The 21,847-nt window shown below is 42.0% G+C and overlaps 2 protein-coding genes across 6 annotated transcripts in view; one reads left to right on the top strand and one right to left on the bottom strand.

Annotated features, from left to right (window-relative positions):
* The window catches only part of PPP3R1 (protein phosphatase 3 regulatory subunit B, alpha), a 76,222-nt gene that overhangs the window by 19,730 nt on the left and 34,645 nt on the right, over positions 1-21,847 (top strand). The window contains exons 1-2 of one of the 3 annotated variants that reach the window (XM_053284495.1): positions 853-873; positions 16,365-16,436. The exons of 1 other annotated variant lie outside the window; for it this stretch is intronic. In XM_053284495.1, coding sequence (XP_053140470.1) covers positions 868-873; positions 16,365-16,436 — 78 coding nt within the window. In that variant the 5' untranslated portion in view covers positions 853-867. Of the gene's footprint in view, positions 1-852; positions 874-16,364; positions 16,437-21,847 lie in introns of those variants that run through there. One more of the 3 variants, XM_053284496.1, reaches the window with a different exon arrangement.
* Positions 1-21,847, bottom strand: part of PLEK (pleckstrin) — a 217,683-nt gene that overhangs the window by 170,720 nt on the left and 25,116 nt on the right. The gene's annotated exons all lie outside the window — the stretch shown is intronic.

Raw genomic sequence — 21,847 nt, 5'->3', positions numbered from 1 at the left:
TTGGCCACTGCACCTGGGGATATGGGAGTTGTAGTCTTAACAACCTCTGGGGACCTAAACTTGAGAACCCCTGAAAAAAGCACCTTCTATGGATCGAGTTATGGAGCTTTATAAGAGTGTTATGCTACTCTTACAGCCAAATTGTTTTTTTTTTTAAAAACAAACCCACAAGATTGTGTCAGGTTTATTAGACAATTGGTACATAAAACTGTAACACAAAGAGATACATTTCAGTCTGTGGGAGTCAGTTTGAAGGAATGAAGTGATGAGACAATTAGTAGCTGTATTGTTTGTATATACAATGGAAACTTCATCATGATAAGCATTTTTTGATCTTTTATTTTTTTAAAATCTAAGAAATTGCTTGTTTGGCAAACGTCGTAAACTATTGTGAAAATATTATTAGTGTCGGTGCTAATTAGGACACCATACCTTCTGTCCATACTTCAGTTAACTTTACTGATAATTTTTAAAAGGCTATAGAACAGTGGTTCTTAACATGGAGTGTGCCAGATGTTGCTGAACTACAGCTCCCAGCATCCCCAGCCAGTGTTCCTTCTAAGGCGTGCATGTGTGTGCACAATCACACTTTTGTCTGTTTAGCATTTAGCATTTTGTCTGTTTCCTGTTAGAGGAAACACTGCTTCCCAGTCAATTTTAGATCCCACTCAGGATCTAAGGTCCCACTCTGAATGCACATCTATTATATTAATTCTCGTGGGTGTGCCATGGAATGTGCATCCTGGCTCCGAGCTGATTGGCTGGGCAGCGGACGCACCTGATTGGCTGAGGTGCACCCAGGAGGATTGGTCGCCATGGCAGTGCCTGTCCGCAGAGGCCAGAGGCGGCGGCGGGCCTGGCCCAGCCATGGAGGCAAGGCCCAGGAGGGGGGAAAGAAAGTGAGGGGGCAGAAGTGGCGGTGGGGAGGAGAGGCAGCTGGGCCTGGAAGCGGAGACTGGGGCAGAAGGTGGAGGGGGAAGAGGTAACTGCCGGCCCCAAAGAGCGCACAGCTGCGCTGTGTGGGGTCGGCTAGTTATTCTTATTTTAGCTTCAGTATTCTATGTGCGCACACACTGACTTGATGCTGCCACCCAGAACAAAACTCATTCCGTGCACAGATGGGGGGGGAAAATAGAACACTGTCCTCAGCCACAATTTATTGTGGCTGGGGATGTTGGGAGTTGTGGTCAGCAACATCTGGTACACCCCAAATTAAGAACCACTGCTATAGAGGAAATTCCTGCAATTGGAGAAAATTTAAAGACCAGAAGTTTGTGTACATTTTAATCTAGAAATCTTTATATAACTCGCTACAGTTTTGAATGTTAGAAGGCGCAGGTCACTTACGTTATGCAGGTATAAATATTGGAGATGGTCAGACAGTATCAACACTTGTAGAATACTGAAGCTAAAATAAGAATACTTTTTAGGAAAAGTCCTGCTGACATCAAGAATATTTATTTCTGAGTAGAATCAGAATTGGAAAACTAATAATGTAAGAGAAGTACCTATATAAGAATAATTTATTAGAAATAAGCAATTTTATAAGAAATTCTTTTCTTACCAAATGCTCAAAAATGAAAACATGCCATATTCAAACTTCAATTTTATCACCTATATCCTAGTTTCCCAAATAACTGGATTCAGTATTAAATATTTTGTGCTATATTGAATGAATTATAGACAGAGTTCAGTGTATCAAAGCCTACTGAAGTTCAGGATTTAAAGCTGCAGAGAAATCCAAATTTTCTGGATTCAGGTTTTCTAGACCAGGAATTCTCAATGTTGGGTCCCCTGATGTTACTGGACTTCAACTCCCATAATCCCCAATCAAAAGCCACTAGGGCTGGGGATTATGGGAGTTGAAGTCCAATAACATCTCGAGACTCAGCGTTGAGAATCCCTGTTCTAGACAGCTTAAGCTCGGGTTCATAGAAGGAAGTGCAGGCTATGTAGCTGCTGCCATTATGCATCAGCAGGAGCTGTCTTCTCTCCCCCAACCTGCCGTCCAGCCTTCCTGCCTGTGCCAAAAGCACAGGGCTACCATTCATTGGCAAAGGCAGCTTCTCTCTCACCACGCAGCCCACCTGCAGCCATGGTGCAGGAGGAAGCTTCTCTCCCCACCCCCCCACCTCGTTGCCCAGCCATGCCAGGAAGCACAGGGCTATGCCCACAGCTGCCACTGTGCATCAGCAAAAGAAGTCACCTCCATGCCAATGCATGGAGGTGGCTGCTTAGCCCCGTGTTGCTTGATGTGGGTGGGCTGGGCAGTAGGGAGGAGGAAGAGGAGAAGCTGCTTCCTGTTGGTTGATGGCAGCAGCTTCAGGCTTCTCCTCTTCCCCGTGCCTGCTGTCCAGCCTGCCCGCACTAGGAAGTGCAGGACTAGGTAGCTGCCTTGTCTGTAGCTGCCACCACCATACATCAATAGGAGGCTGATGAAGGTAACGTCCAGGCTCAGTGTGGAGCAGGCAGGGCTGGGTGAGCATCAGCAGACCTTTCTTGCCCAGGGTGGACATAAGGTCTCACCAGCACCTCGGGTGTAGTGGTGGCAACAATAGTGGTGAAGGGCTTCCCTTCAGCCACTTGTCTGAGATGGAGATAGGCACCAGGCTATTGTACTGTACAGAGAAACCTCAATGCCCCACACAGTTGGCTGATCTGGACTGACCACCTCTCTCCCTCTTCCATTAGTTTTGAAAATTAAGGCTTTCCTGTACTTGAAAGTTTTTGTTTGGATTTATATACTAGTGATCAGGGCAATGTACAAAGCACAACTCTGTTCGATAGCTCTATAAAACAGATCATTAAGTATCACAATAATACCAGTGTACGACAAAAACAAAGAGCATAATGAACTTGCTCGGTATTATTGGCCACTACAAGGAAAGAGTTTAGCATTGGACTTGAACGTGCATCTGAGTGGGGACCATACTATAACTTGGGAACTACAACTGAGAATGCCTTCTTGTGTGTCCTTGATATTCTAATTTGGCATACAGATAGTGTCTGTAGAAAAACATTCTCAGCTCTTCTCAAGGCCATGGCAGAACATACAGATTTTAGGATTTTGACCCAACTGTGTGTATGCATAATAACTTCCATAAAGATTCATGTTCACCTTTGTGTTATACCCCTTGTTGGCAGCTTTGGAAACAAGTCAGTAGTTTAAGAACTCAAGGTTTTACAGACCTGCCTGTACATGCCTATCTAAGCCCTAACCTACCTATGTTAGTAATTTTTGGTGCATCCATGTCTTGAAAAGAAAACACACACGACCATTTCAGTTGGCAAAAGATTCCCCGTTTGGCCATCTGGAGGTGATTCTTATTCAAGCAGCAGGAAAGTATGATATGCAGGGCTTTGTTGTATTCTGTTGTGTGCAACTACAGAAAAGATGGTATTTAGGAAGAATAGAGAATTCAGAATCCTAAAACGAAGCTTCTTGTAAAAGCACATTTACAGCTGTTTTACAAGTAAAAGTTTGGAGGATTCCTATTAAACATTCTGAAATCAGAAATACATTTTAGCAGGATTTCCAGTTGTGCAAGCAAAAGAGCTACTTTTAAGTGCACCCAAAGATTTGGCATGGATCCCAAGTGGGATTTTAACTTATCAAAATAGTTTTGAAATGGCCTTCAGTTTCAAAAGAGGTTTGCCATTTGGCATGAAGGGCTACTGTTGATTAAATCCATCCAAAGTTCTCTTGGGAGTGTGGGTCTAGTGTGCTGTTCTTTGGACCATGCCAACGATTGGTGCTGGGGCTTAAATGCTCTGGCACTGCTGTTTGCCCTATCCCATGACAAGCACAAACAGAATAAATTCTGAAAATAAATGCTGATTTGTGTGTATAATTCAGATAGATTTCAGAGTTCAGCGTGCATGGTGTAGAGTTTGTTACCTAAGAGCAGCTATTAGGTTTTAAGAGAATGAATTTATTTTTTTTTTGCATTATGTGGATTGTTTAAAGTATTATACTCAATAGCACTTACATTTATATACCGCTCTATAGCCGGAGTTCTCTAAGTGGTTTACAATGATTTTAGCATATTGCCCCCAACATTCTGGGTACTCATTTTACTGACCTCGGAAGGATGGAAGGCTGAGTCAACCTTGAGCCCCTGGTCAGGATAGAACTTGTAACCTTCTGGTTACAGGGCGGCAGTTTTACCACTGCGCCACCAGGGGCTCAAAGCAACTTGTACTTCTGCAATAAAGTGAGTGCAGTTTTTACAAGGAATGCATTTTGAGTTAAGAAATCAAATTGCAATGTCAATCATTATAGTGTAATACAGGAGAACTTAGCATTTTATTGCTCATAAATTAAAAGTTGGATAAAAGTTTGTATTGGTTAAAAGAATGTTGATATTTGAAATGTTAGGGAGAAGGCAGTATTTCTTTAGGAATTATTTAGTGCATTAATTTCTAATAGTCTCACTAGCTTTATCTTTGAGTAGTATCCAAGGCTGGACTTCCTTCACGCCTATGGCTCATTGTCATCTAGTCTTGACTTGAAGGCATAGTGGGTTTTTTCATGCAACATAAGATTTCAAAACCTCAACACAAGGTTTTTTTCTACTCCTGTTCAGAAATGTTAACTTCAGTCTGTATGTGTGGCTGGCGTGCGACTATTAGAGGTCCCCCCCTCCCCCATTAAGAATGCTTCTGTCTTGTAGTTTCTTTAAAAATTGCCTTTATGGCAGCTTCCTCTAACTTTGGGGGGTCTTGAGCCTCTTGTATTCCTTGAAGACATGGAAATTCCGTCTGTAGACTTGCATTCATCTGGGTTCAGCCTGCAGGTCATTCTTGGGCACAATTCAGACATAAGGCCAAATGGCAGGTAGGTGTAAGTTAAGTGTTGAAGCTGAGAATCATGCCACACAATCCAGTAACGGAGGTTTCATTACCTCCACCTGCTGGCTAGAGTTAACCTCTGCCCTCTTCCTAGTCCTCCCAGGCTCAATCCCAACATTCATGATGCTGCTTGCGTTTCCAGACTGTAGGCATGGCATCAGCACATCACTCACCTGGTAACTGTTGGCTACGATGCGAGCGGGGACGTGACCATCGTGCTCAGACCCACTCTTTTTTCTTGTCATCCAATGTTGGTCTTCGGCATGGCAAAGGCAAATTAACCTTTTCCTTCCAACCATCACACAACTCTGCTGAAGGTCTGAAATGGTTCCCCCTGTGTATTAAGCTGGAAACTGAAAGGGTGCTCTGTGTGTGTGTGTAGTGGCCGTTTTCTAAAAAGAGTGGTTGTGGGCAAATCTGAATACTGTGGCATCCTGGGACCACAGGGTCTGTTCTTTGTGCTGTCTTACTCATGAGTAGCAAGACTGGACTTGATCAGGAGTCTTTTTCCAGTATTGTGCTGTAAAATTCACATCTAGCAGGTGAAGAGGCACAACCTCCTATACTTTAGAATATTTTATTTATTTATTACATTTATAAACCGCCCCATCCAGAGGCTCTGGGCGGTGTACAACAACTTTTTAAAAAGACATAAAACTCACATAATCAAACACAATGCTAAAAACAATATAAAAACAATTCAAAAATAATTAAAACTATTTAAAACCAATTAAAATACTTTTAAAAACAGCACTTATAAGCCTTGGAAGGCCAGGCCAAATAAATAGGTTTTTAGGGCTCTCTTAAAGGCTGACAGCAAGCCTAAACTGCGGATATCTGCCGGGAGTGCATTCCATAGACCAGGAGCAGCTGCAGAAAAGGCCCGGTTCCGAGTCGCCACCAGACGTACCAGTGGCAACCGGAGACGGACCTCTCCAGATGACCTCAATGAGCGATGGGGATCATACCGAGGAAGATGCTCTCTAAGGTAACCCAGACCCAAGCCGTTCAGAGCTTTAAAGGTAATAACCAGCACTTTGTATTTCACCTGGAAACATATTGGCAGCTAGTGCAGCTGTTTTAAGACAGGCATAATATGGTTGCTCCGGGTTACCCCAGAGACCAATCTGGCTGCCGCATTTTTGATTAATTGAAGTTTCCAAACTACATACAAAGGCAGCCTCGCATAGAGCGCATTGCAATAGTCGAGCCTGGAGGTTACCAGCTGATGCACCACTGTTGCTAGAATACTGTTGCAGACAGCCGGGAGGGTTCTTCTGTCAGGTTCAGTGTATTGCTTCTAAAAATGACTTGCTTCTTCTTGCGGGACTATCTTGTTCTAGAGTGAAACAGTTGCCCTCGAAACAGAATAACTGCTCCAGAATGAATTTTTATGGGCAGAGGGGGTGGCCTGGCCAGCTACCCTCAAACATACTGATTAAAAAAATAGAACCCAGATAAACACATTGGTTCATATTCAAACATGAATGCTTCACTATGTTTCGGGGGGTGGGGATCCTTTTATGTTGTGTGTTCAGTGTTGTGGTTTTTCTTAGCTTATTGGTGCCCCGTGACACACACACCATACCCACATGCCTATTTGTAGTTCTATGCCTTTAAATGAGGAAAATCTAGGACTGTGGCATGAAGAGGGGTGAGATGATGAGTTGCTAGGCAAAGGAAAGTGGAACATTCGCTCCGAGAAACAGCCAGCAGGGGACACAGTCTGCCTAGAGGGAGAATTAGATCTCCTGCTAACTTGGCAAAGAGGCACCTTTTAAAGTGGTTATTCTTTTTATTTAGCAGGGAGAGAGTAACTGTCCCTATCCACCCCCAGCACAGTACTTCCAGTGGCTGGTATCTATCTTAAGTTTCTTTTTAGATTGTGAGCCCTTTGGGTATGGGGATCCATTTATTTATTATTTCTCTGTGTAAACCGCCCTGAGCCATTTTTGGAAGGGTAGTATAGCAGTCGAATGAATGAATGAATGAATGAATGAATAAATAAATAGACAAATAAACAAATGAAGCTGATGCATTTTGGAACTGCTCTGAGCCTCCCTCTTTATGATTGTGGGAGGAGCTTCAGCACAATCCTCAGGTTACAGCAGGCATGGGATTCGAATGACACAATGGGACCAGTGGACCCACAGTTGCAGTAACCTAACCAACTTGAAACTGAGGTTTCAAATTGTGATTTCAAGCCACTTACGAAACAGTGGTTGGTAAGAAATGTTGACCTTGGGTATGTTTGACCATGGTTTGACATTACGTCTGAATTTGGCCACAAACTCACTGTAAAGTATCTATCTGTTCTCTTGTCACCTGTGAATATCTACATTGGTGTAATCCTCATTTTTCCCTCTGCTCTGTAAACCACTTTGTTTTATTTTTTGTTGAAAACCTGTATACACATAGAGATGCAACAGAGATACTTGCCTCTTTTTCCCCTTTCTTTGAACCTTCAAGGGAATCACAATAGCAGTTGTGATATTTGTTAACCTGAGGATTTTGAGCTATCTGCAGAGATAGCAGGAACATAAGTTTGGCTGGTGGAGCCAAGGAACTGTCTTTCTGGCATAGTGCTAAGGAGAAAACGTAGATGACACAGGTGGGGAAGGTTGTGTGTAGTGACAAGGCATGATTTTTGTAGTGGTTTATATGATTGTGGTGTGCAACTCTTTAAGCATCCTTAGCTATGCAGTGCTCTCACTGGGACTACAATCTGAGGAAGATATACAAGTAAACAAGGAGAACCAGGCAGACATATGTTGGTTTGAATTTTTCATTGAAGCCATTTGTGATGCTAAAGAGGCAAACTGTCCTAAAAGTCACTTGTCTCTTCAACAGGCAAGTGAACTGTTTTAGGAGAGTTTACTTAGGACAGTCCGATGCAAAATATCATTTTGCTGATCTTAACATCCGGTGAAGCTGATGTTTTTGATTGTCTGTTTCCACATCTGTTTAAATGTGGCTTTCTGTGATGGCTTCTTCTGGAATTCTGTAGGTAGGTGAGGAACTTCAGCTTCCAAAATACAGATGTAGTAAAGAATTTGCTCTGTTCGATTCCTCTATGTAATGATGACTTATTCCATTTGTATGAAAGTAGTATTCACACTTTGGATTTGATTGCTGTTTCTAATACATTAGAGCAGTGGTAATAGCTTCTATTTTATGTACCGTATGTATGTAGCTCTTTCAGAATGGGCATAATATTAATATGGTCCCAGTGGACAGCTACCGATGAAATCCTAGCTGCTGCATTTTGCACTAGCTGTAATTTCTGAATGTTATTCAAGGGCAGCCCCACATAGAGCAAATTACAATAATCCAGATGTGGCATGGGTAACTCTGGCCAGATCTGGTTTCTAGAGAGAGGATGTACTTGCCAGAGCTGAGCAAAGACACCCAGCCATCACCTCCACCTGAGCATCCAAAAGCTGAGCTGGGTCCAACAATACCCCCAAGCTGCGCACTTGTTTTATATACAAGACAAGGGTCCGTAGATACCTGCTTCCTTTTCAAGCCAGGCATCGACCTGTTACTTCAACCCCCTCACTCCATACATATGTTCATCAAACAGTCCCTCAACAGACTCCCCCCTCCCCCCTCTCTCTCACACACAAACACACCCCAACCCAAACTGTCCCTCAAACATGTGCCCACCATCTGCCTCCCAAGCTTAGATCTATTCCCACTGTTCTGCTTCAGCAATATTAACAGCATTTTAAAAATAGATAGCAGTTTAATCAAACTGAGTTATATATGTATATTGACTTGGATTTTATCTAGATTAATGAACACATACAGTTTTTTGTACTGTAAATCTATGATTTCATGGTTTTTGACTGTTTTTCATTTCTAATTATTAAGGCTTATCTTTCCTTGCTGCAAGTATAATTATGTAACTTACATAAAGCCCAAATATAACCTATTCTAGCCTAGGAGCTCTGACAAAGAAAAGGAGAGAAAGCTACAGCTCAGTCTTTACTTGCCCTTGTCTCTCCCCCGCCTCCACCCTTGGTGTTCTGGTGTGCAGCCAGGGCATGCCCTCTCCTTTTCTTTTGTTTTAGTCTAGAATCCCTGCTTGTTCTGATTAGCAAAGATAAGCTCCTTGGTGGCCCCCTTCCCACAATTCTAGATTGCATTGGCCAGCTTTCTGCTTATTTAGCATTTGTGCCAAGCAAGAGTAAATTTTAAAGTTTGCCTGAGCCTCATTATCAGCCAGTTCACTCTAGAGCAATGGTTACATCATTTCTGGTAACTAGTTTATGTGGAATCTTGCCTAGTTTCATATAGTGATAAACACATTTCCGTGAAATCTTATACACTGGGTACTGGTGGTTGTATAGCTTAATCCTAATACAGAAGTTGGTTTGGGACTTGGGCTTCCATTTTCTGTGCTGCTGTCTTCACAAATATGTGCTCCAAAACGTGCTATTGTCTTATAGTATACGGTATAATCAACAGCATGGAAACTAACAAGTAGCCCAGATGTCAAGAAAGTTCTAGAGGTCTCTTAATCTGTCCCTAGAATACCTTTTTAAAAAATGGGTTTGGTAGTGTCAGTGATACCCTTTTATGTGGGTGGTAGAAAATACTTCAGTAGAAAAGTGGTCTAAATATCAAATAATCTTCAAACGAAGAATGTGTAGGAATTTGATATATGTGTTTAGAAGACAAATGGAGTCATAGGAAAGAATAATCCAAACTGGCATTTTATTAAAGCGATTTAACTAAATGTTTGTAGTGATAGTTAAGTTAGGGCATTTAATTTTCTGTTTACCACCAAGCAGATGCAGCCTGCTACTTTTGGCCATCTACAGAAGGAGTGTGGCAATAAGTATTTTCTTTAGAGTTCATTTCTGGAATCCAGAATTATGCTACATGCTATAAGAGTTCTGTTAGTTTAATACCAAGATGTTTTGTTTAATTGCTTGCTTTCATCAGACCACTTACTTATGAAGACCCCTTAACGAAAGTGGATGCTTTCATTGTGCTTTTTGTGCTTTTGATCAGATATGGAAGGTGTGCTTCTCCCCTGCTGTAAGTGCACGATACCAGATAGCTCATATGTCTGGCTGCAGGAAGATTCCTTCTCGGATTTTATACTGAAAGCATGAAAAGTCCCATTAAAACATCCTTTGTAAAGGTTTAGAGAGGTGCCAATTCTTGATAGGACCATCAAACCTGGTATTGGAATCTAGTTGGTGGTGGGGTGATAGTTCTGGCGTGGTGTAGTGGTTAGAGTGCTGGACTAGGCCCGGGGAGACCAGAGTTCAAATCCTCATTCAGCTATGATACTTGCTGTGTGACTCTGGGCCAGTCACTTCTCTCTCAGCCTAACCTACTTCACAGGGTTGTTGTGAGGAGAAACCGCTCTGGGCTCCTTGGAGGAAGAGCGGGATATAAAGTGTAACATAATAATAAATAATAATAATAGTTCTAGCCTAACTGAATTATATAGATGTGAGAGTGGAGGACCAAAAAAATCCTGATCCATTTACCATTAAACATTTCTTCTTCATTGAGTACTGCCACATTTACATATTTGGGCATGGCTGTTGGGCATATCACTTGTTATATCAGTGACAAGTTAGATTTGAGTAGAGAAATCTTGAATTTTGTTTTATGGTGTCCTTGCAGTTGCAAAGTGGGCTAGACTCTGGAGCATCATGCTAAATTTGGACTTGGTTAGCTTACTCTGTAAAGCAGGTTAGCCCTCAAGAAGGCTGATTTTACTGTCCCACTGCACTGGCCACCACTCTGCCAGTATTTGCATTAGTATCATAGTTGCAATTATATGATCTCCCAGCAGCAACATGTAAAGCATAGGAATACATTAGAAGCAAACACTAATGTTGGAGTGATGATCTCACAAAGGCCTACCAACTCAGCTCCCACGTTTACCAGTCTATGATGCTGCCTGATGCTCAGGGTTCTCTCTGTTTTTTTCATCTGTATGCACAAAGAGTTTTGTTCTGGGCAGCAGTATGTGTGAACGTATATTCAGAGTAGGGTCTTCCTGATTCAACCTGAGCGAGATCTAAAATTAACTGAGCGGAGATAAGAAATGTGTGAGCATGTGCACGACTTAGAGGGAACACTGCTGATGCTGCCACATTACGCATGTATGGAAGGCACTAATTAGCTCACAGTCCAGTACTTGCATTGTTTCCCCCTTGAAGGGCAAATAGCTGCTGTGGATCAGGGGTTGATTTAGATCAGGAAAATGACACGGACTTCGTCAGTACCACTCATCTGATACAGTTGCGGTTGACCACAGCTGCTTTGAAATAAACTCCTAAAACTACAGGAGATCTAATCAGAGAAATCCCATCTATGCTTATCTCAAGCCTTTAACAATTACGGTATGGTAGCTTATTGTTATTTGGAATTATTTAGGACTTCATAGTATATCTACATACTACATTATATTTGTAGTATTACATCTAGATATGTTTAATTTCCTTTCAGAAGGAAATTATTGAAAGTTCTTGAATTAACTCAATGTTTGTATTTTTTCTAAAAGTAATAAAATATTAATTTTTAAAATAGCACTTTTAGTACAGTTTGACGTAGGTGTTCGGTTTTCTGAAGAAAGTTCTAGCTTTGATTCCCCCCCCCCCTTGACTTTTAAAATCAACTTTTGTGATAGTCTCCTCAGTCTTGGAATTGACTTCAAATTTTGGTGTACCACATGTTTCAGCCTATCTTAATAAATGTGCTTTCTGAGTGTTTAATGCTGGCTGAATAATCTTGCAGAGGCAAATGCTTCTGGAAAGTATTCTTTTCTTATAGATACATTTGGTGTTCCCTCTAACAGGGATTCCCAGATGTTGTTACCTACAACTCCCAGAATCCCCAGCTACAATGGCTTTTCCTTGGGGATTATGGGAGTTCCGCCTAATGGCACAGCGGGGAAATGGCTTGAATACCAAGCCAGAGGTTGCCAGTTCGAATCCCTGCTGGTACGTTTCCCAGACTATGGGAAATACATGTATTGGGAAGCAGTGATATAGGAAGATGCTGAAAGGCATCATCTCATACTGCATGGGGGATGGCAGTGGCAAACCCCTCCTGTAGTCTACCAAAGACAACCACAGGGCTCTGTGGTCACCAGGAGTTGACTCGACAGCACACTTTACCTTTTACCTTTAGTCAACAACATCTGGGAATCCCTGGATGCATTCTGGATGCATTCTTATGTTTCAGCAAGTACCATCTTAGAGGTATTTCCTATCAAGATGGTGCCTGCCACCAAAGTTTCTTGTATTTAAATTAATTAATGGTTTTTAATCTACTAATTTCACTAGTTAATCAAACATAGCCCTATTACTAAGCATTCAAGGTGATTTTTGAGGAGGCATCTGACAAATTTTTGTCAACATATCTAAAGTTACAAACCTGTTTAGGTCAATGTGTTGCAGGCAGTTTTTATAATTGAGTAAAATGCTTTAGGAGGCTGGCTTTTCATTTTTATTACCTTGCTCTATGGGTTTCAAAATATGGTTTATTTTCCAGCTGAGAAATGTTCAAGATGAAAATGCATGAGGGCTGTATTGTTAGTCCCTTAATCTAAATAATAATGCATATATTCTGTCCTTGAAATGGTTTGTTGTAGAAGGAGAATCATGTAGCCTTAAACTTTAATAAAGGCTACAGCAAATGAAACTGTATTATAAGGCATTGTTCCTTGTACTGCTCAAGGGGATAAGAATCTTACATGTCAAATGTGCTTTAATATATGCAGTGTAAAGTTATTGACTTTTTATGACATGGGGGAGAGTGAATTTAAGCATGCCTAGCTCTTACCCTTCCTTTTGGCCACATTGACTTGCTGGTCTCTTGAATGTTCTAAAACCAACAGTGGCTCCCAACTGGCAAGCTATTGGCGGCATGGATACTCTCCAGCCTGCTGCAGTATCCTTTGAAGCAGGCTTGTATCTTCAGTAGTGTCTGATCTACCAATAAAAGTGCATTACATACTTAGGAACACAGGAAACTGCCATATACTGAGTCAGACCCTTGGTCTATCTAGCTCAGTATTGTCTTCACAGACTGGCAGCGGCTTCTCCAAGGTTGCAGGCAGGAATCTCTCTCAGCCCTGTCTTGGAGAAGCCAGGGAGGGAACTTGGAGCCTAGATGCTCTTCCCAGAGCAGCTCCATCCCCTGAGGGGAATATCTTGCAGTGCTCACACATCAAGTCTCCCATTCCTATGCAACCAGGGCAGACCCTGCTTAGCTATGGGGACAAGTCATACTTGCTACCACAAGACCAGCTCTCCTCTCCTCAACTTGCCTGTTGAGTTTGAAAATCAAGTGAGATTAGATCAGGAACAATTTTTTAAAAAGCTTCTAAAGTTTGTAAACCTCATTTCAGTGCAAGGATGAAGGTTAATTCAACTAGGCCCCCCCCCCAAGCCATTATACATTACCATCTCAGTATTCTAATATGGAAGCTCCTTCCAATTACAATACCAGATGTGTACAGGCTAGATGTTCCTGTGGGTGAAGAAGTTACTATACACATTCTCAGACACTCAGAGGTTTGGAATGGAGCCCTTAGTTTGGGAATGCACAACTTTGGCCCTCCAGCTGTTGAACTACAGCTCCCATTATCTGTTATTATTGGCCACTGTGGCTGGGGATGATGGGGGTTGTAGGTCAACAGCTGAAGGGCCAAAGTTGTGCAGGCCTGCCTTGTTCAAACTTAGCCCTGACCATTCAGTTCTTGTGCAAATTGCTAAGAATAACTACTTTGAAATAATTATCTGAGCTAGCCAAAGATAAACAGGTTGCTCATCTGTAACTGATAATCGGGTAGTTTCCTTCCCATTATGTCCATTTTCCTTCCTTCCTTATCAGAAGGTATAGTATGGCGGTGGCCTGACTTCGTTGCTGATGCACAACCAATAACCAATGAATTTGGCACTGGGTGTCACAAGAGATGCATTCTCTTCGTCCTGTATTCTTTATAAGCCTTCTAGGCACTTTGATGTCAGTATGGAGGTTTGTATCACCTCCGATGCTGACTGCGCTGCCTTTGTAATCACAGGCAGCATTGGGAGCGCTACTGGATGAGCAGTTTTGGAGGCTGCCATCATGTTGTAGACTGGGTCCTTCAAATCTCCTTCTGGTTGCTTTGAATCTAATCCCAACGCCTCCACCATTTCTCTGATGTGGGTATGATAGGCCTTTAGTTCCTCAAAGGGCAAAGTAGACGTCTTTGGCAGTAAATCCAGTGGTGGATCAGGATCAGAGGGTTGACAAGCTCTGTCTGAAGTTGCAGATGAATAGCCATGACCATCATCCTCTGTTGGGGGCACAATCGGTGGTGGCCTCTTTTTCTTTTTAGGCACTGTTGGTGGCTGCAGCACAGGTGCCTGCACTGGTGTAAGGGGCTGTGTTGGTTGTACTGGGTAAGGAGTCTCCTCCACTGCTGTTTGGCAAGCGGTGGACACAGTAGTGGTAGTCTTTGATGAAGGAACACTGCCAGCATTCGATTGTTGTAAGCCCATTTGTCCACCTGTGGCCACTAACAACGGGCATTGCAAAGCACATTGGGCCTTCAATATCTGGAATTTGGTATACTCTTCAGGCATCATAGATAGTCATTGGAGTGTGTTGAAACCTGCAGGAATGTGTGTTTGGGTTTGTGACCCTGTTGGCTTAACATGCTCTGCTGAAGAAGCCCCTGAGTGCCCACGTACTGCATCAGTGATTTCCATGGCACTGTTGAAAACGTTGACATTGCAGATGTTCGAGGATAGAGCTCAGAAGATCTTGTTACTGCAGGATGTGGAGCACATATAGGCACTGTTGGCGCTGGTGCTGCAATCCGCAAAGGTGACATTGATGGTGTTCTTGGCACCGGCACTGGAACTTCCTCGACATCCTAGTCGATGTCGAGACCACTGCTCAAAAATCCCTGGAAAGTCTATCCCGAAGGGGCACTATTTGATGAATCAAGCACAGCAAGTAAAGTGGTAGCAGTGTTTAGATTCAAGGAGACATCATCCTCTGTGGTGTAATCAATGAAGTCTCCTCTATCTCTCAATTGCTGCTGCACGGGAGTTGATGGGGATTGTACTGGTGTATGAGCCAGGGACAATAGGAGGACTCACTTGGGCTGCACAGCTTGTGTGCAGTAAGTCTTTCAACATGGATGTTGATGCTGAAATTTTTGTTGTGGAAGCCACCGATATTGAAGGCGACCTGGATTCTGATATTTCTTGTATTTGCTCCATCGACATCAACTTTGAGGGATGCTCCTCGAGGTTGACGGAATCGAGGTCGATGGCTCCACTGTTGATATCAATATTGAAGCTAATGCCATAGCCAGGTTGTAGGTTTGCAATGCTGTTGGAGACGGTGTACTGCCCTTCATTTTTTATTTGGTACAATGCTTCTTTCTTGGTGGAGAATCCGTTTCCTTATCAGAGGGCTTTCTCTTTTTATCCTTATTCTGATGTGCTGATTTTGAGACCTTCCTCGGTCTTTTAAACATTGGTTCTGTATCCTCTGCAGCAGTTTTGGACTGCATATGCAGCAGATCCCTGTGTGGTTGATGTTGTTGTCGACATCAGTCTTGACTCTGATGTTGAGGGGTAGTTTGGTCTTGGTGTTGGTGGACTGAGCACCTCATTGTTAAGTGCTGCCCGTAACAGCAATGCCTGATTTTTATTTTTATTTTAGTTTGCTCTGAGAAAGAACAGCATATCTTGCATGACACTGGGTTATGCTGCTCTCCTAAGCAGAGCAACCACGAATCATGATAGTCAGCCAATGGCAATTCTGCCTGGCAATCCACACAATGCTTACATGTCGTCTTGATATCCATTGCCGTTAAAGGCTGCAGCCTCAGAGTGAAAACTGAATAAAGTTCCAAAAATACCTAAACCAGTCCATTACACGTAAGAATAGTCTAATACAGTCCAAAGTCACAAATTTCTTTTTTCTTTCAGTTAAACAAATCTAGATGAACCGAGGAGCGAGCAATGAGGTGTTGACGCTTTGGCAGTCAAATAGAAACTAAGAGAATGGTGCCCCCAACTGCCAATTTCAACGGAAGCACGGAACACGTGCAGGGTAGAGTGGGCATCACAAGGAGTTAGTCAATCTTCCCACAAGGTCCTTGTGCAGGCACAGAACCCATTCATTATGAATGCAAAGGATCACAATCCAGATCAGCTACTTTCATAATGAATAAAATGGGTTTTAACTAATTAGAGCAAATCTTTTGGGGGCGGGGGCGGCGGGGGGGAGGATGGGAGGGATCCATTAATTTGCACTTATTAACTTTAGATGTTGGACAACATCCATCCATCCTTTAATTGTAAATGATATTGGGATAACTGATGAAGTATTGTTCCTTAAGAAAGCTCACACCATAGTGTAAGTGTGTGTGTGTAGCCTTGGGGTTTTGTTTTAAGTTGAGAATTTTTGTATGAACACATGGCTCATTTTTATAAAGAGAAAAAAGTGTAAACATTTTATTGTTACATCTGCAGCGGCAGCGCCAGGCAGGTCCAGTCCCAGTCCCAGGCAGGTTCAGCAGCATCAAGCCACCACTCCGTTATTCAGTGAGTTTATTAGAACTGAAAGTAGTGTATTCCTTAAGTTTTCTCGATGTATATCATATTGTATATGTTCTAAGCAGCTCTGTTAGGAGGAAGATTACCATTGCTCCCATTTTACATATGGGCACTTAAGCCAAAAGTCTCTGTGCTGCACAGTGAGTCCTACAATGGAACTTAAACCTAGTTCTTACAGATTTAAGTCCAGGTCTTTTCACTGGACATGCTGGCACTCAAATCATAGCAGTGTGGATAACACTGGAATGGTAAATTAATACAATCTTTGGGACTGTGGTGTTGCATTATGGAGCATCATCAGAGAATAAAATAAATTTTGATTGTGAACTGCAAGTATGACACTACATTTTAAAAAAAATTGACTACATCCATCCAGTATAATGTCCAACATTTAAAGTGATTATAAATCAAGGCTGAAATAAATATTAGGGCATTCTAGCTGGTAGGGTAGAAGGTAGAGTTTAGAAGGGAGCAAACTTCAAAGGATAACATCCAGCGTAGTTAAACAATTAAAAATTGTTTTAATGGCTTTAAACTGTGTTAATTTTTGAGATTTTATGGTTTTACATTTGATTTTTGAATGATTAGATTTTGTTTTTACTTTGTAAACTTCCCAGAGCCTTTGGATTGAGTGGTGTAGAAATGTAATAAAATATAGGATAACATCCAGAGTAACACTGGTGTGACTTGTGCCAATATAATGCACTTTCCAGGGGGAATACCTGGAAATCGCTAGTGGAGTGGTGCCTTCACTAGATGTTCCTCTTGCAGTTTCCAGGTGCCCCTTCACTTGCAGCCTCTCACAGTACATCACATTCTGTTGCTGAACGTCCTCCAACCCTCAGCAACAGCTTTTTAGGGGACTCTGGACACTTCAGTAGGGAGAAGGGGGTAGAAAGGCAACTTGCACTTCTGCAACATTGTATACTCTGATGTATACCAAAGCGTTTGAGACATCTCGCACTTCATTTTTTGATGCAGTTACATTGATGTAGAAATCCAAAAGCTCAAAGCCACATTAGTATTTTCCACATGGAAGAGCCCATAAGGTTATACCAACTTATTAATGCTTCCAGTGTGAAGTAAATACGTTGCATGATCTTTCAGTTAAAACATATGTATTTGACAGCCAGCTGCTAGTCCTATTCTTTTTGTAGTTCAGTATTGCACCAATACTATCTACTAGAACATTTTGTTTGGAAAGCACAATATTTAGCAAAAGGAACTGTGTGGGAGTATGTTGAAAGTTGGTTTAAACTTTGAAGCCATTTTGTCAATGAAGCAACATAATTTATCAGTATTTCCATCTAGTATAAAACAGTTGGGAGGAGAATGAGAAATTGTGAATTTGTAATGAAACTGAATAGCACTTTCTAAGTGTCTATGTCCTAGGAAAATTGGCGAATAGTAAGAGACCTAATTGTCTTCAATTAAGCTGCAAAACAGTTAATGTTAAACTGAGCATTTAAAAGTCATATTTTATTATGGCGATGAGAAATGGTAGTTAACACTGTAACAAGAATATGGATTAACTTTTTGCCATTTTTCTTTCTGATTTAGCCTTCCTTTGCCTGGCAGCTGTATCTGAAGTTACTATGATGAATTATCGGAGAGTGGGAACTGCAAGCTTGGGAAACATATCCCCTGTATCTAGTTCCTTGCAATTTGCTTCTTCTTATTTATCTTAAAATGTTTTTCCTGTTCTCCTGGAAAGCTTTGAGCAATTTCCATGGGCTATCCAGTGATCTCTCATACAAGCACTAATTAGGTCTACAATTCCCTGTTGCATTATGGCCAGGAGATTGGTCTGCAAATATCAATCGGTGTATGCTGTTCCATCTAATTTTTAACAAATTGAGAGGCCAAGAGCAGGCCAGCTGTGTGTGTGGCCTAACTAGTGTGTGCTGGATTGGTTTCAGTGCTGCTTCTAGATTTTGTTGGAGTGGAGCTCATCTGATCCCATAGCTGCCTCTGATATTTATTCAGTGGGTTTTTTTAACTGTCTTCCAAGGAGCTCATGGTAGCATACATGGGGTTACCCAATATTACCTTCTCCACAATCATGTGAAGTGGGAATGTCACTCTTCCAGACTTAGCCTGTTCTCCATTTTGAGAGAGGATCTGCATCTTCCTGATGCAAGTACTCATGCCACCCTTTGCTAATCAGCACTCACTTCAAAATAGAAAACGCTACAAGGTAGGTTGAGGAACAGAGGAAAGAGATGAGGTTTTTCTCTCTCCATTCTGATTTTGTCTTGGAAGGATGAAAAGGCTTTTTAACATTGGGGATGTGTGATTAAAGTATGAGGAGGTGATGGATTGTTGAGTGTATGTTTTCAGGTCTTCTGTATCTTTCAACATACAAGGTCTTCTGGGAACAGTGGAAGACATCTGCATACGTTAGCGAATTAGTGTGTGTGGAAGTGTGTGTATCCTCGGATGGCTGTTTGGCTCACTTTTTATGAGCAGTGATCTCCTAAACGAGAAACAAACTGAGGGCTCCTGTTTTTTTAATCCATTCCACCCATTTCTACCCTACTATTTTGGTAACCATTGCTCTTAAAAACTCTTATTTTAGGAACATAGGAAACTGCCATATACTGAGTGAGACCATTAGTCTAACTCAGTATTGTCTTCACAGACTGGCAGCGGCTTCTCCAAGGCTGTAGGCAGGAATCTCTCAGCGTTATCTTGGAGATGCCAGGGAGGGAGCTTGGAACCTTCTGCTCTTCCCAAAGTGGCTCCATCGCCTGAGGGGAATATCTTGCAGTGCTCACACTTCTAGTCTCCCATTCATATGCAACCAGGGTGGGCCCTGCTTAGCTAAGGGGACAAGTCATGCTTGCTACCACAAGACCAGCTCTCCTTGATTTACATGCCTTAATACTTCAGTAAGCCACCTAATGGCGCAGGAGGAAATGGTTTGCCTAGCAAGCCTGAGATTGCCGGTTCAAATCCCTGCTGGGACTCCCTCCCCCTCCTTGGCGAGGAGAGCTGGTCTTGTGGTAGCAAGCATGATTTGTCTCCATAGCTAAGCAGGGTCTGCCCTGGTTGCATCTGAATGGGAAACTTGATGTGTGAGCACTGCAAGTTATTTCCCTCAGGGGATGAAGCCGCTCTGGGAAGAGCAGAGGGTTTCAAGTTCCCTCCCTTGCTTCTCCAAGTTAGGGCTGAGAGAGATTCTTGCCTGCAACTTTGGAGAAGCTGTTGCCAGTCTGTGAAGACTATACTGAGCTAGATAGACCAATGGTCTGACTCAGTATATGGCAGCTTCCTATGTACCTATATCAGGCAGCAGCGATATAGGAAGATGCTGAAAGGCATCATCTCATACTGTGCAGGAGAAGGCAATGGTAAACCCTCCTGTATTCTACCAAAGACAACCACAGGGCTCTTACTTCAGTCCTCACCCTGCCCCCCCCCCACATATTTCCGGAAGAAAGGGAGTGTACTGGGATGAACAGCTACCATTGGCACTGTGCTCGTTTCTATAGTACAGTGCTAATGGCAACTGTTTCTCCTTCCTAGTCACTCAGCTTACAGTTTTAGGTTGGTGGTGTTTGACCCCAAGGCTATCTTATAGCAGGGGTGTGGAGAGAATTAATGCAGCTATTCAGTTGCACTTTGTTTGCCTTCCTAAGTGAATGCAGCTCTACTTGCTAGACTGCCATTCTTGGTGAAATTGATGTGTTATATTGATGCCATTGTTGCTTTGAGAGACCTGAATTATTTGAGCATTACTTTGTGTAGACATCCAGTTGTACCCCTTGTGGGTTTGACCAGATTAATTTTCTAGCTGAAAACTAGAGTTTTGCTCCATGAGCTTAGATTTGGGCCCAGTTTCATAGGAACATGTGAAGCTTCTTTATACTGGGTCAGACTTTTGGTACATCTAGCTCAGTATTGTCTGACTGGTAGCGGCTCTCCTGATTTTTCAGACAGGAGTCTTTCCCAACCCTACCTGGAGATCAAACCTGGGAGGTTCTGTATGCAAAGCAGATTTTTTACCACTAAGCTATGGCCACATTCATAGGGTATGTTTCATAGAAGCAAGTGGCTGACTTATGAGCACCACCTATGCAGTCATATGCATTAGGCTTCCTCTTTCTTCCCTGCACACCCAGTGATGGGAGGAAATGCACTTGTGTACAACATTTACACTATTGCTGATCACACCATCCTGAAGCAACTTAAAACCAGCAAGAAAATTGTGAGGCTTATGGGAAATTTCTGGCAAGATAATCTGTAGTTTTGGACACGGTTGTTAAAGAATTTGTTTTTAAATCGTTTGTATGTTTTTAAGAAAATGAACAACTGTACAGATTTAAAGTGAACACATTACCTGCTTGGGTCCTTATTCACTGCTGAATAATCATGAGGTGGGATCACACTGTCGCTATTACTGAATCCACTAGTTTAATCTTAGTTTTTTTGAGTGTGTTTGTGTGTGTGACTTTATTTTAGTTGAAGGTTTTACAAAGTTGTGTTCAACAACAGGAACTAGGTGTTCAACAACAGGAAGTTTTACCTTGTGGTTTGGGTAAATTCTTCCCCATAGTTTATAATTATATTTTCCTTTTTAAAACACCTGTAAATTCATTAATCCAAAAACCTTTGGTTTAAAATGATAGTTAAGCTGCTTTACATTTTCACATGTGCTCTAAAAAGAATGGAAATTGCAAGTTAAGGTGCCCATCTTAACTTCTGCGCCATATAAGTTGTAAAGACTTAGTACAGTCTGGTATATGATGATGGCTTTAGAAATGAGGCTCCATGTACCCACACTTTGCCTTGATGAGAATTCAGGCAGAATTCATCAGGGGCATCTCTAGGAAGCGATTAGGGAAACTGTACCTGTTAAATTTCTGCCTGGATACATCCCTCCCCAGCCCAATATCCAACTGAAAGACCAAGACAAAGTGTGGGTACATGGAGCCTCATTTCTAAAGCCATCATTACCATACTGTACAAAGTTTTTCCAGCTTATATGGTACAAGATGGGCACATTAACTTGCAATTTCCATTCTATTTAGAGCATAAGTGAAAATGTAAAGCAGCTTAACTATCATTTTAAACCAAAGGTTTTTGGATTACTTATTTCAAAAAAATACAATTTAGTTGTCTTAAATCACAGAGATCCTAGAATTCCTGTTTTCATAATTTGTTTTAAATTACTTGGCAACTGGCTATTCAACTATGTTGGAGCCAAAAGCCAGAAATCCCTATTCTCATTCCAAGAGGAAATAAAGTTATCAGCACTATACAATACATCACAGACAAGAATCAAGCCAGTCAAATTTCTATTTGGAGTGAACACTCAGAAGGTTTTTAACTTGTACTCCTGAGAGGCAGGCACTATCCTGATTTTGGAACACATTTCCATACTTTGCTTTCAACTG

This window comes from Hemicordylus capensis, chromosome 1, assembly GCF_027244095.1.
Source record: "Hemicordylus capensis ecotype Gifberg chromosome 1, rHemCap1.1.pri, whole genome shotgun sequence".
Taxonomy (NCBI): Eukaryota; Metazoa; Chordata; class Lepidosauria; order Squamata; family Cordylidae; genus Hemicordylus; species Hemicordylus capensis.
The sequence above is the reverse complement of the archived record's forward strand: the minus strand, read 5'-3'. Positions and strand labels throughout refer to the sequence as shown.